General features: G+C 38.9%; 1 protein-coding gene across 1 annotated transcript in view; it reads left to right on the top strand.

Moving 5' to 3' along the window:
- The window catches only part of asap3 (ArfGAP with SH3 domain, ankyrin repeat and PH domain 3), a 49,914-nt gene that overhangs the window by 14,835 nt on the left and 22,336 nt on the right, over positions 1-12,743 (top strand). Inside the window, exons 3-8 of the mRNA XM_046855428.1 lie at positions 3,941-4,086; positions 8,716-8,790; positions 10,734-10,783; positions 10,876-10,987; positions 11,704-11,789; positions 12,424-12,499. Of these exons, the coding sequence (XP_046711384.1) occupies positions 3,941-4,086; positions 8,716-8,790; positions 10,734-10,783; positions 10,876-10,987; positions 11,704-11,789; positions 12,424-12,499 (545 nt within the window). The remainder of the gene's footprint in view (positions 1-3,940; positions 4,087-8,715; positions 8,791-10,733; positions 10,784-10,875; positions 10,988-11,703; positions 11,790-12,423; positions 12,500-12,743) is intronic.

Genomic DNA, 12,743 nt, shown 5'->3' with positions numbered 1-12,743 from the left:
GGAAAGAGAAAACGTAATTCTAGGTAACTATTATCTGCTGCCTGTGGGTTTTCAGTCCTCGTTGCTCGGGCGGGGAACTCGCGCAACACCGTAGCTTTTACAATGCTAGAGCTGTTTTATCGCCTGTGTCTTACGCCTTGAAAGTTCCCAAACTTTTCACACAAGGGTGACAGGTTCAGGAGAGGTTTCTGTCCTGCACAATACAAAACAACACAAGACGTTCCGTGCATGCCATTGCCAGGACGGATCTGTATCATGTTAATTGCTTGAGGTTCTTTTTCTCTCTAGCTCTAGTGGTTCCTTTCTAACCAAACGGCAACTATGATCCAGCATCTACGACCCAAGGATCATGAAGGCTCTCTTGCTTTCTCTAAAACATGTGAAGCCAGCTAATTGAATCCTTTCAGACTGCTGCTCATGCTGCACCACAGGGCAACGCAATTGATTGATTAAGAACTGAGAGAGTACACTGTCCTGGCCACCCAAACAGTATTTCTCACTCGGTTCCCAAGCACAGGTGTCAAAAACGATTCATTGGAGAATATCTAATAATTTTGAATCTCAATAAATACTGCTACAGAACTTTTCATTAAATAATAAGCCAGTTTTCTGGGACTTAATGTTATTAAGGTCTAGTGAAGACGAATACATAATTCTTCACAGGATATTTTAAAATTTGTAATACTTTTTTTTTTTTTACAGTAAAATTTTCACAACTTCTTGGTTGAATAAATGATTAAAAAGAGAGAAATATTGAATGAATATTTCCCTGGTGGCTGTTAGTTTGACCACAAATGGTTGTTTCTGGAGAGTCCTACCCTGAATGTATAACTGCATTTGTAAATCATAAATTGGAACAATTCATTATTTACTAGAAAAAAATGCAACATTTCATAGACCATTTTATATATATATATATATATATATATATGACCATTTATTGATATGATCACATAAATGTATAGATATAGATGTAAGTGTATTCATTTGTATAATGTCCGACATGCATCTGATGGAAATGCAAAGTAAATAAAGAATTGTACATGTATTTATTAAATGCTGTGTATCAGATCAGGAAATGTAATAGGTGTGATCAATGCACTGATGTTCATGATCAGTGTTGTGCTCGTTACTAAAAAATAGTAACTAGTTACAGTTACTCGTTACTTCATTCAAAAAGTAACTGTTACTTTGTTGATTATTTACACCAAAAAGTAATGCGTTACTGTTAAAACTAACTTTTTAGTTCTTTTTTAAAGAACCTTCTTTAATGTTCCCATTAATGCCTTTTTATGTGTTATGGTCTACAAACACAAAACTGACTTAAACAAAGTCAATTTTAAACACTATTCAGTCAGACCAGCACAAACTGAATATATCACAAGGATTTCTGAAATAAATAAAACAAGCTGAATAATATATTCACAATCAAAAACTAAAGTGGCTTCTGCATCATAAAAGCTGTTGTGTTGAGCTCTTAAACATCTTTCTTTTACAGCTGAAGTATGAAAACTATCAACAATGTAGAACAGAACTCGGGTTAGCTTCTAGCTTCTAGCTTCATCGAGGCGTGGAGTTTCTGGAGGTTCTGCTATCACAGTAGATCCGAGCTTCGAACCAGAAAGACACAGCTTACATTTCACTAAAAAGTTTTTGTCTTTATGCTCAACTAAAGTGAAATAATGAGCATATTTCCACTTTGAGAAACTCGTCTTGCTCTCCCCTCGACTCGCCATTACTGCCGCACAGACCTGAATAAACGGAGACACGCCCACAGTGCGTCTTCTTCGTGTTTACAGTGGTTCATCCACCAATCGTACAATGCGTCTCTGCAGTAGGCAGGTTAGGCTGTAGTCTACACTTCAGCCCAAATTCATTCATTTGTAAAAGTAACGGTAACGCACCATACGGTAACGGAGTTACTTTATTTTTAAAAGTACTGAGTTACAGTATTAGTTACTGTCAAAAGTAACTGCGTTACAGTAACGCGTTACTGCCCAACACTGGTCATGATCACTGGTTGAGGGTCCTAAAATGGTATTACAATCCCTGGTATGTATATGTATGTGTATTTTATACATATATATTTATATATATTGGGGCGTTCTTGACTAAGGATTTATATTCTAATCAGAATTGTCAAGTTTTTTTTCTAGTCGACTTCAGTAGTCGTAAAATGATTCCTCATAACATTTTAAAGCCACAGTTATACAGATCATCACACAAAGATATAAAAGTGTAGAAAAGATTTGCAATAAACCTAAAAAAATATAACAGAAATAATTGCAGAAAGGCCTCACTTCAGACAGGATTTGCGTTTTGCATGTCGGCAAATCTAATGAAATCGTCCGTGCGAGCGCGCTCCGAGTACAGCGCAACATCGATGCACCGGAAAAAAACAATCAAAAACGAATTTACAGAATGAAATTAGCGCAAAATAGACCTTTACAGCATCCCCCCAGACATCGTGCAATATTGAAATCCCTGCCGCCGAGATGCTCCTGTGTCACGGATCATGGAAAGCGAAACGTAAATCTGTCACGGGGGGATTTATTTACTAAAAGATTTATTGAAAGCTTCTTTCTTTTCATTTTTTTGATTGATTTTTATAATTGACATCATAATAGGCTGTGTATTAATTTCTTAGGAGGGTAAATTATTAGCCGTAATGATGTAACTTCAGTCCATGGACTGACGCTATAGAGCAAACAGGTCACATGATTGTCCCTCAGTTTTATCGGATTAGAAGAGGAATGGTTTTACAACAACCAGACCTGCAGAAAACAAAGGGGCTTATAATAACGGCCTGGATGTAGTTTATATAACGTGGCACACGTGGTTGTTCAGTGTAGCTACTTTGTGCTCGTGTCTCAGTGAGTGTGAGCTCCTCTGAACTCTCTTTGAAGTCTGTGTGTGTGTGTGTGTGTGTGTGTGTGTGTGTGTGTGTGTGTGTGTGTGTGTGTGTGTGTGTGCGCGCGTTTATGCCAAGAAATCAATGTGTCCTGTGCCTTTTATCTCACGCCATGGTATATGCACTGAGCTAACGGCTGTACTTTTACAGTGACGTGGTCTTCTTGCTCATCTCATCACTGCGTTTGAAAGGAAACTGGGAAGATCATGCAGCAGAGAACATTACGTGCAATTAAGATGTTAACGTTGTTGTTTTACTATTATTAATAATAATCGATTAATTAATAAAAATTGTAGCTACAACCGCTTGACTTTTTGATGTCCAGTATTTTTTTTTATTTTTTTATTACATTTTTATTTTTTTTAAGAGAAAAAAAAAAGAAAAAAGAAAATGTAGTTGATATGTCTGGGTTAGTTGTATTTTTTTTTTTTTTTTATACCTAAAATAATTTATAAATCTAGCTTTATATATTTATTTCTAGCTTTATAATCACTTTCAGCTTTCTCCTGAAAGTGATTATATGAAAGGCTTTACTATTAAGTTAATTATACGTAGTAAACTTATCTTTATTTATCATAATTATAGTGGCAGTTATATACAGTGTCTGACAATCAAATAAGCTTTAATTGTGCTTGTTTTTTCCTGCTCTCTACCTGTGTTTTTGTGTGTGTTGTGTATTGTTTTGGCCTCCTGTATCTCATCGCTCTTCTCTCCGGCAGCGAATATACAATGCAATACTTTACGCACAGAAATCCAACAATGTCCTGACTAACCTTATTATAGACTAATGTCTAATAAGTTAACTTCCTTCCTGAGGCCATTATGGAAGGCCAATGTGCTACTAATAAGGGATTATCGATGCTGGCATATTGGAAGTATTAAGACTAAACTATTGAAATATTATAAAATATCTTCATATTTCTTTCAAATCTTCACACAATGGGAAAATCTCATGTTGACGGACTGCAACGTTCTTATTACAGGTTATGCATATTTGCTTATTTGTGTTTTTTTTTTTTTTTTTTTTAGGTCACGTGGAGTGTAATGAGCAGTACATTGAGATTTTGGAGAACCTGGGAAACAGCCACCTGTCCCAGGACAGTAACGAGATCTCCACAGGGTTCCTTAACCTGGCAGTGTTCACACGAGAGGTCACGGTGCTCCTCAAAACTCTGGTGAGACTTCAACTATGTTCTGTATACATACATACTTACATATGCATTATACAGGCAATAATTTGTGGACACCTGACTATGAGATTGCAATGTAATTTCTAACCTTTCATTCCCCATTTGCCGTTATAATAATCTCCACTCGTCTGGGAAGATGTTCCACTAGATTTTACACAATTGTGCTTGTGGAGAGTTGCGTCCCAGGTACCTGACGTGGGTGAGATTTCACTTGCTCCCAAAGGTGTTTAAAAGCGCTCAGATTTATAGCTGGAGATCTTCCACTCCAACACATGTAACGCATATCTTCATGGCCTTGTGCACAGGGGCGTTGTCATGCTCAAACAGCTATCTCCTAGTTCACGTGAAGGAAAACTTCATACTACTGCATCCAGAAACTGTTTTCTGTCAAATTTGTGGTAAGATTTTTGGGGAGGAATCACATAAGGTTGGAAAAGTCAGGTGTCCCAATACTTTTGCTCTTATAGTGTATGTGTACATTAGAACCTGGGTTCTCTGGGCTTCCTGTATTACAAATAAACCTGTTTTTGCTCCGCTAGTAATCATTGCCGTGGTTGTTCTTATTGCTGTTTATGACCAGCATCTTCCAGATGCTATAAATTCATCATGAAGTAAAAGTTCTCACAAAGGATTGTGTTAGGATGTGATTAACTTGTGTTACTGTAGCATACGACCAAAATTCGTAATGAGACGCAACTTGAGAGCTAAAACACACACACACACACACACACACACGGTATGACCTCAGAGCTCAAACCTTGCTCATGAAGTCATGAGAATATCAGCAGGTTAGTTAGGGTTCACGTGTGTACACGTGTATGTGTGTGTGTGAGAGGCATCCTTGTTTGTTTAGGAATGAATAATGATTTGGCTTCAGCTGCACTACCAGAGTGCACTAAGGGACTGGGAAGGACATCTGTGTGTGTGTGTGTGTGTGTGTGTGTGTGTGTGTGTGTGTGTGTGTGTGTGTGTGTGTGTGGCAGCTGCAGCCAAGGCCCTCTCGAACCAGAGTGGTCCGGATTCCGTAGGCTGATTGTCTCCACGGTGACCTTAATTCATCCCAGATCTGAGTGTGTGAGTGGGTTGCGTCTGACCGCAAAGCCGTCAGTCAGAAACTCACCGGGGATGCTGAGCTCACACCGAGGCTGTGCTCGGAAAATAAACTTTTTATTCTTTTTGATCCAGGATGTGTCCGGAATCCAACCGGCTCTCTCTGTATTCTGCCACCGCCCTTAAAATCTGCTTTGAGATTAGATGCAAGTTGATTTAAGGATCCTGGAAGAAATGAAGAGAGTTACTGAAGACAATAGAAATACATGAATATGACGATCTAGAAATATTCTAGATAGATATTAATATAAAACACGAGTATTTTGTAAGAACCGTATAAATGTAGCAAAACAATAAAAATGACAGATGTTATGTAATGAAATATAAGTGTAGTAAAGATAGGTGTCAGTAAAATGGACGCAATACATCTGTAGAATGGGTTCTTTAGGCTGGGTTCAGTAGAATGGATTCTGTAGAATGGATTCTGTAGGCTGGATTCTTCAGGCAGAATAGATTCTGGGGACAGACTGGATTCTTTTGGCTTGTTTCCATAAACAGGTTGGATTCTGTAGGCTGTAGACAGACTGGATTCCTTAGACAGGATGGATTTTGTAGATGAACTGGATTCTGTAGCCTGTATCGCATATGATTCTGTAGACTGGTATGTAATGCAGCAATTCATTGCACTCAGCAAATGTAAAAACCTGATATCAGACAGTGAACTATGCCCCACTTCTCAGACATGACCCTTACATCACCCCAGCGAGACGGTGTACATTCAACAGATTCCCATTTGAATGTTTTTCTCTTTTTTTTAACCTTTCATTTTACTCATTGTTACTTGATATGGAGCGTTTTGTTGTGAGAACGTGTACGTTAGATTTGTCACACATTGAGACTGATTTCAGCTCATTGCTACTAAAATGAGAAGATCGGTGTGTTTCTTTCTGCTTTTCACAATATACAGCTCCAGTTGTACAATGGATTTCTGTGATATACTGAATTGTTCAGAATCTTGCTATCAGGTTTCGCGTTCAACCTACGAACATTCGTTTTTGCAAACTTTCACAGATGCTCAAAAACCTTGTACTGCGAACTTTTAAAGATGCAAAAAAATCGCAGAAGAATTTTGCCAGACATATTTCACTTGCGATGCAAAAGGGGTTGCGAAGAAGCATAATAACCATGGAAACTCGGGATGCAACCAACGATTAATTTCAATTATTTGGACGATTTTTTTTCAATAATCGATAAATCGGATACAAAAATCTAATTGGATGTTTTGCTTTTTTCTAACCATATAAAACACCAATTTAAGGTATTTATGTATAAAAGTGTACTTTAAAAAAATGCAAAAGCCACATATTGAGTTGAACTACCGTTAATTTAGACATTATAAAGCTTATAGTAGCTGTTTGTTGAAGAGTGAATGGGGGATTTTTCCTTTAAACAAACAAATAAAAAATAAATTTAAAAAACGGCATTTGAGTATGCAATTTTGTTGAAAAAATGATACACAAACATTTTGTTCAATTGTGAAGATATAAGCATCTCAAATATAATAATTAAATACCTTTTGTATCATAATAAAATGTATATGCATAAATTAAATATACAAACGGTAAAAACGAGCATTTGAGCGCAGTAAAGCCGGAAATAACGTTCGAAAACAGAAGTTACTGACAGATGCTATAAAAAAGAGAATGGAACATAGAAATGCAGCAATCAAATAGATTTGAGTAAAAAAAAAAGGAAAAAAGATCTTTCGCCTGAAAACCACAACAGTGACTAAACATGATTGTTTACTGCTGCTGTTATTTGCTATTTGCTGTCATCTGAGGACGCAATTAGCCATAATTATGCGATTTACCGTAGTGATGCGTAGGAAGATGACCGCTGATAAAACAGCAGTGTCAATAAATTTATAGTGAAAGATTTATTGCCCTTCACTACATTGAGCTGGTTCAGGTAGAGTCCTCTATTACATTCTGTTGTGCTCCTATGTACATGCTGTTTTGTGCTGTGCTATGCAGAGGAAATCCCTCTCTTTCTCTTTGTTTTTTTGAATGAAGCTTTTTTTTGTAATTTGGCTTTGTGATATGCCTTCTTCCGTTCGCTTAGGCATTTGTAACTGCAGCGCTAAAGTTCAGCCGTACTAAAATACATTATTAACATCTCTTCACATCATGTTTTATTTGCACCAAATGATAAATAGTAGTAGCGATTCAACAGTATCAGTACCGTTATCAGCGAGATGTGAACGATACCATCCCTAAAGTGGCATGAACAAAATTAGCGCTATAGATCGTTTTTGTTAGCTGCTAGCTACCATTAGCGAGAGAATGCGCCTGGACGTGTTACGGATTGATGACGGAAAAAGTATTTTTCTTGTCTTTACATGGGAGTTTATAAAAACATCAGTGTGAGCCCGGCATATATGAGAGAGAGAGAGAGAGAGAGAGAGGAACTGAAAATGTTTTTCTAGCCTCATAACTCAGCAAGCGTCTGTCATCTGTCTTTCAGCACCCAAGTGCTATTTTCATGTCTAGTCATAAGCACAAGACAAACAAAGCGACGTTAAGGAGTCTTTCCCATTCTCACCGTTTTCTTCCGTTTTGCCGATTTGACTTAACGCAAATTCTGCACATTTATTTCTCTCAATTTCTAAAGGAGGACATTTTCTCATGCGTTCTTTCCAAAGGAAGATTTACAGAAAGAGCTCTAGTGCCAGATTTTTCCACGATACGGAAACACAGATTTTCTTCCAAGAAAACTAAGAATTATGGAACACCATCTGGGTGGAAAATTACAGACGATATATATTTTACATTGAGAGTTTACTTGAAAGTTGGCCAGGCTCTGTGTGTCTGTGTGTCTGTGTGTCTGTGTGTGTGTGTGTGTGTGTGTGTGTGTGTGTGTGTGTGTGTGTGTGTGTGTGTGTGTGTGTGTGTGTGTGTGTTAGGAATGGAAAATTCACGATTTGCAACGGTGCATCCGCATAAAGGTTAAGTTTAAAAAAGTGTGCATTGGATACAAGTTGCATCAGGATGCATAGTTTTTTGCATATTTGCATCAATAAAAAAATATTTTTTTATATATGATTTTTAAGCAACCAATAATTCGTGACCAAGGTTTTCTAGATCGATTTCTCCTTTCTGTGTTCTCTCTGCGACGCTGCGGCTACGTAAACACGGCGCATCACAGCGCTACGGAGGCCGAGGCGCGTCCCGAGAGTCGCATAGAATACAGATTAACATGGCAGAGGTAGAGCTGTGACTTCCTGCAGACACAACAAAAAAAAAAACTGTCTGGGTTTATTGAAAAATTTTTCCCCACCTGTTTGTGAAAAGGCCATGCGTTAGAAGTCAGAAGGCACCTAAGTAAATTGATGATTTGCATATGCATGTGCATTTTTTTTCATTGCATTGAATTGCGTTGAATCGAAATCGGATCGCATCGTAGCTGCTTCATCTGTATCTTTTAATGTATCGTATTGTTGGAGATTCGAATCGCATCAGTCTCAATAATGGAGTGTCTGATTTTATGTGTCTTTTGCTTTTGCAGGTGCAGAATCTGCACAGCATTCTTTCTTTTCCTCTGGAGAACATCTTGAAGACTGAACTGCGAGACTGCAGACTGGTGAGTTTCACTGAGAATCTCACGTTAAAGGGGAGGTTATCAATATTAAAGGTATATACCAATAAGTGGGATGGCTACAATAAAATACCCTTGTGTGTGAATGCCAATGCTTCGTGCTATACAGTGGATATCGGGAAAGTATTTTTTTGCTCCCCCCAAAACTGTTACCACAAAGTTGACGGCCCACAATTGTATTAGATGTCTTTTGACAATGGACGAATGGAATTTCCGATTCTTTTGAACCAGGAGACCCAAACCTGTTCCAGCATGACGTTGGCTCTGTGCACAAAGCCAGATCCATTAAGATATACTTTACATTTATTGGAGTGGAAGATCTCCTGCTATAGAGCTCAAAGCCTTTTGAACATGCTGAATGTGAACGCTGACCGCACCCCAGGAGCCTCCTCACCTCACCTACTTTAGTACCTGACTTTACCAACACTCTTGTGGCTGAAAGAACGCGACTAGAAATACTAGAATGTAATGAGGAAACGAAAAAAGTGCGAAACAATGGTGTCGTTTCAAGTCAATATTACGCTCTGTTCCAGAACCTTCGACGCGGTCCACTGTGCCCATAGTTATATTTTAAAACGGACATTGTTTCTCTAATGGAGTCATTTAAAGCAGAAATGTTCCGCTTTCAAACCAGAGGATGATGAGACCTTTTGAAGACTTGGTCCTGGTTCAAAGCTTTGTTCATTGAAGCATTAATGTCTTTTTTTTCCCTTTTTAAAAGGATCATCTAAATTCGGTACTGTTGTGAAAAACGTGGAGCTTTAATGAAAAAAAAATAGCGAACAAAAAGCAAGCAAACAAAATCCAGATGTAAAAAAAATATATATGCAAATTAGAAACACCCCTTTCAGGTCTCCATTTGCATATTGGATATGATTGGATCTTCGATTTGTGATGCAATAATACTCCTGGATTATTATTGTTTATATTCATGGAACGTGGTTGATGCCCTCATTCACATCGACTTACAATCATCTCATTTATACAGGGTGGCGCAGGGAAAGGAATTCTGGAACTAGGACTTGCCGACCCTGCGGCGTGGGCACTTGTTCGGAACCAGTTCGAGCTCGTTTCGAACCCCTTGCCATTAGTTCTAGTGGAGTTGTGCGCTACGAGAGTTTGCTGTAAAACCTTTTATAAAAATGGTGATAGTTTGAGTGCTCCTCATAGGGAATTTTGGTGTCATTACTAGTTAGGACAGAGGGGACAACATCTAAAGCACAGTCTAAGTTGAGGGCCAGATAGTTTATTAAGATTGAAAATTTTTGGCTGTAGCTTTAGTAAACATTTCCTGCAGTCTGCCTTTTAATTCTTTGGCCAATTTGATGTTTTTTTTTTGTGAAGGCGATATTTAGCATACTTAGCTCCACGCTCCTTCACCATCGACACTAAATAACCTCATAACACAATAATAATGCCTCATAACACAAAATACACACCGGTTTTTGAAGCACGAATATATATTCGAAATGAGATCATGCTACGCACGTGGTCAGAGTAGCAGACGTGGTAACGCACGTGGTCAGAATAACACCAGTTGCACAGCTCCAGATGTACACAGAATTATGTCTTTTAGACACTGACTTATAAAGGTTGGTGCACCCTGTGACTGTGCATAATGGCTTGTGCTGCCATCTGTTGGCAGGTTACAAAACTAACTCTCGAAACCTTTTTGATATCACCTCATATGACTAATGGCAAAGAGGTTCGAAACGAGCTCGCACTGGTTCCAAACAATTGCAGACGTCCCGGGGTCGGAACTCCCAACTAAAATTTTTGTTTCCCCGCACCATCATGACCTTCTGATCGGAAGTTGACCGTTGAGCTGCCACATTTGTCAATGCCAATCAATTTTACATAAACCAGAGCGTTCCACCATGTCATTTCTCACTCTTTATGTCTCTCTCTGACTTTTTGTTCTGTCTCAGGATCTGAGGAAGCAGATGGAAAAGGGCTGGAAGGATTACGACGTTAAAATGTGAGAACGCACACCTGATCAGATGCATCCGAACAAACAGACAGGCAGCTAGACAAGGTTTCTTTGTGTGTGTGTGTGTGTGTGTGTCTCAGGGGGAAGCTCGAGAGGGAGAGGCACAAGCAGTACGGCTTGATACGGCTCGACTCGGACATAGTGGAGGACATGGAGAGAGAGAGGAGGACTTTCCAGCTGCAGATGTGCGAGGTGTGTGTGCGTGTGTGTGAATTTTTGTTGGGATCAGTTCTTTAAACAGGCTAGTAAAAGTGCTTAGGTCATGTTCTCCATGTGTGGCTTGGGGAAAGTTTTTGTGCATGGATCAGGGAAAGTTCTGCTTTAGTTGCACTACTGAACCAGGATGTAGTAATAAATTAAAATAAAAAGTTAAAGTAGAGGGGGGATTCCTTTTCTTTCTTCCGGCCACAAACCTCCATATATTCTTGAGTTTCTGCTTTATTGCAGCAGATGTCCTTTTTTTTTTTTTTTTCTTTCGACCAACCCCTGACACGAACACACTACATTGCAGTGCTCACGTGTTCACTGTAGGTCCTGTCGATAAGTATTAGATTCAGAAGAAGCATCGCAAAAAGCTAACAGGGGGTTCTGTGTTTAGCGTGCAACGCTCTCCGCTTAAAGATCTTTCACCACGCTTTCGTACTTTTTAACAAATCTGTTTGCAATCAGTCCATCTTTAAAATCAGGCCACCCTCTCAGAGCAGTGTAACAATAGAATTTTTATTTAATCCCCTAGGGGTCTGCCGCGGTACTGCAGGCATCCACTTATTAATGTTGAATCACAAATAATTTTTTTGTCAAACAAATAAGCATGGGTTAAAAACAAGTCTCTATCGCCTAATGGGACCTGAAGAACTATGAAGATCCCAGATCTATTCTGTTCTGTCATTCTCTTTTTGTATTTACAGTATTTGCTGAAGGTGCAGGAGATGAAGATACGACAGGGTCCTGATCTGCTCCAGAGCCTTATCAAGTATTTCCAAGCCCAGCTCAAGTACGTTATATCATTATACCACTGCTCATGTTCATGTAGAACTTCTGAGAACATCTTTCTGTGTGTGTGTGTGTGTGTGTGTGTGTGTGTGTGTGTGTGTGTGTGTGTGTGTGTATACATATGGCAGAGGTAGAGCTGCACTACAAAGGTCTGTTTGTGAAAAGGCATTTTGTTGGATGAGGTACAATATGATTTTCCCTTCAATTGAACTAGAAGACCCAGAAGCTAAAGAGCCCCGGCCTTCTCAACCTCCCTGAACATCTTTGGGATGAATAGGAACACAGACTGTAACCCCAGACCTCCTCAACTCTTTACTAATGCCCTTGTAGTTCCAATTTTAACCCAAAGGTGTTCAGTAGGGTTGAGCTTGATAGTAGATCTTCCATTCCAAACCATGTAAAGAGTATCTTCATGGAGCTGGATTTGTGCACAGGGGCATTGTGATGCTGGAACAGGTTTGGGTCTGGTAGTTCAGCATCCAAAGACGTCCTGTACAATTGTTTACCTTCAACTTTGTGGTAACAGTGTTGGGTAGAAGAACATATTTCTGGAGAAGTCAGGTGGATATGGAGGTGTATGAAGGTGGACAGATATGTAAATGTGTGATCATTTTTTCTTTATCCTTTTTTTCCAGTTTCTTTCAGGATGGCCTGAAAGCTGCAGAAAATCTCAGTCCCTTCGTGGAAAAGCTAGCAGCCTCTGTTCACACGGTGTGTGTTTTTACATTCCAAATATCTTCTCCTCTCAAATCTCTACGTCCAGATGTCCCGAGTGTCCTTTTAATCCACAGTTTACATGATTCTGCTTTTTTTTTTTTATTTATTTTTTGCTTCTATGGAAATACTTTGGTGATAAAAATCAAACCCACAGTGGTATGCATTGTGCTTTCGTCTTTTTGTCACGAGTGCAGTTACGGCGTCTCGTAACCTTTGAGATTACTATTGATTTGCTCCT

The sequence above is a fragment of the Silurus meridionalis genome, chromosome 8 (genome assembly GCF_014805685.1).
Source record: "Silurus meridionalis isolate SWU-2019-XX chromosome 8, ASM1480568v1, whole genome shotgun sequence".
Taxonomy (NCBI): Eukaryota; Metazoa; Chordata; class Actinopteri; order Siluriformes; family Siluridae; genus Silurus; species Silurus meridionalis.
The sequence above is the reverse complement of the archived record's forward strand: the minus strand, read 5'-3'. Positions and strand labels throughout refer to the sequence as shown.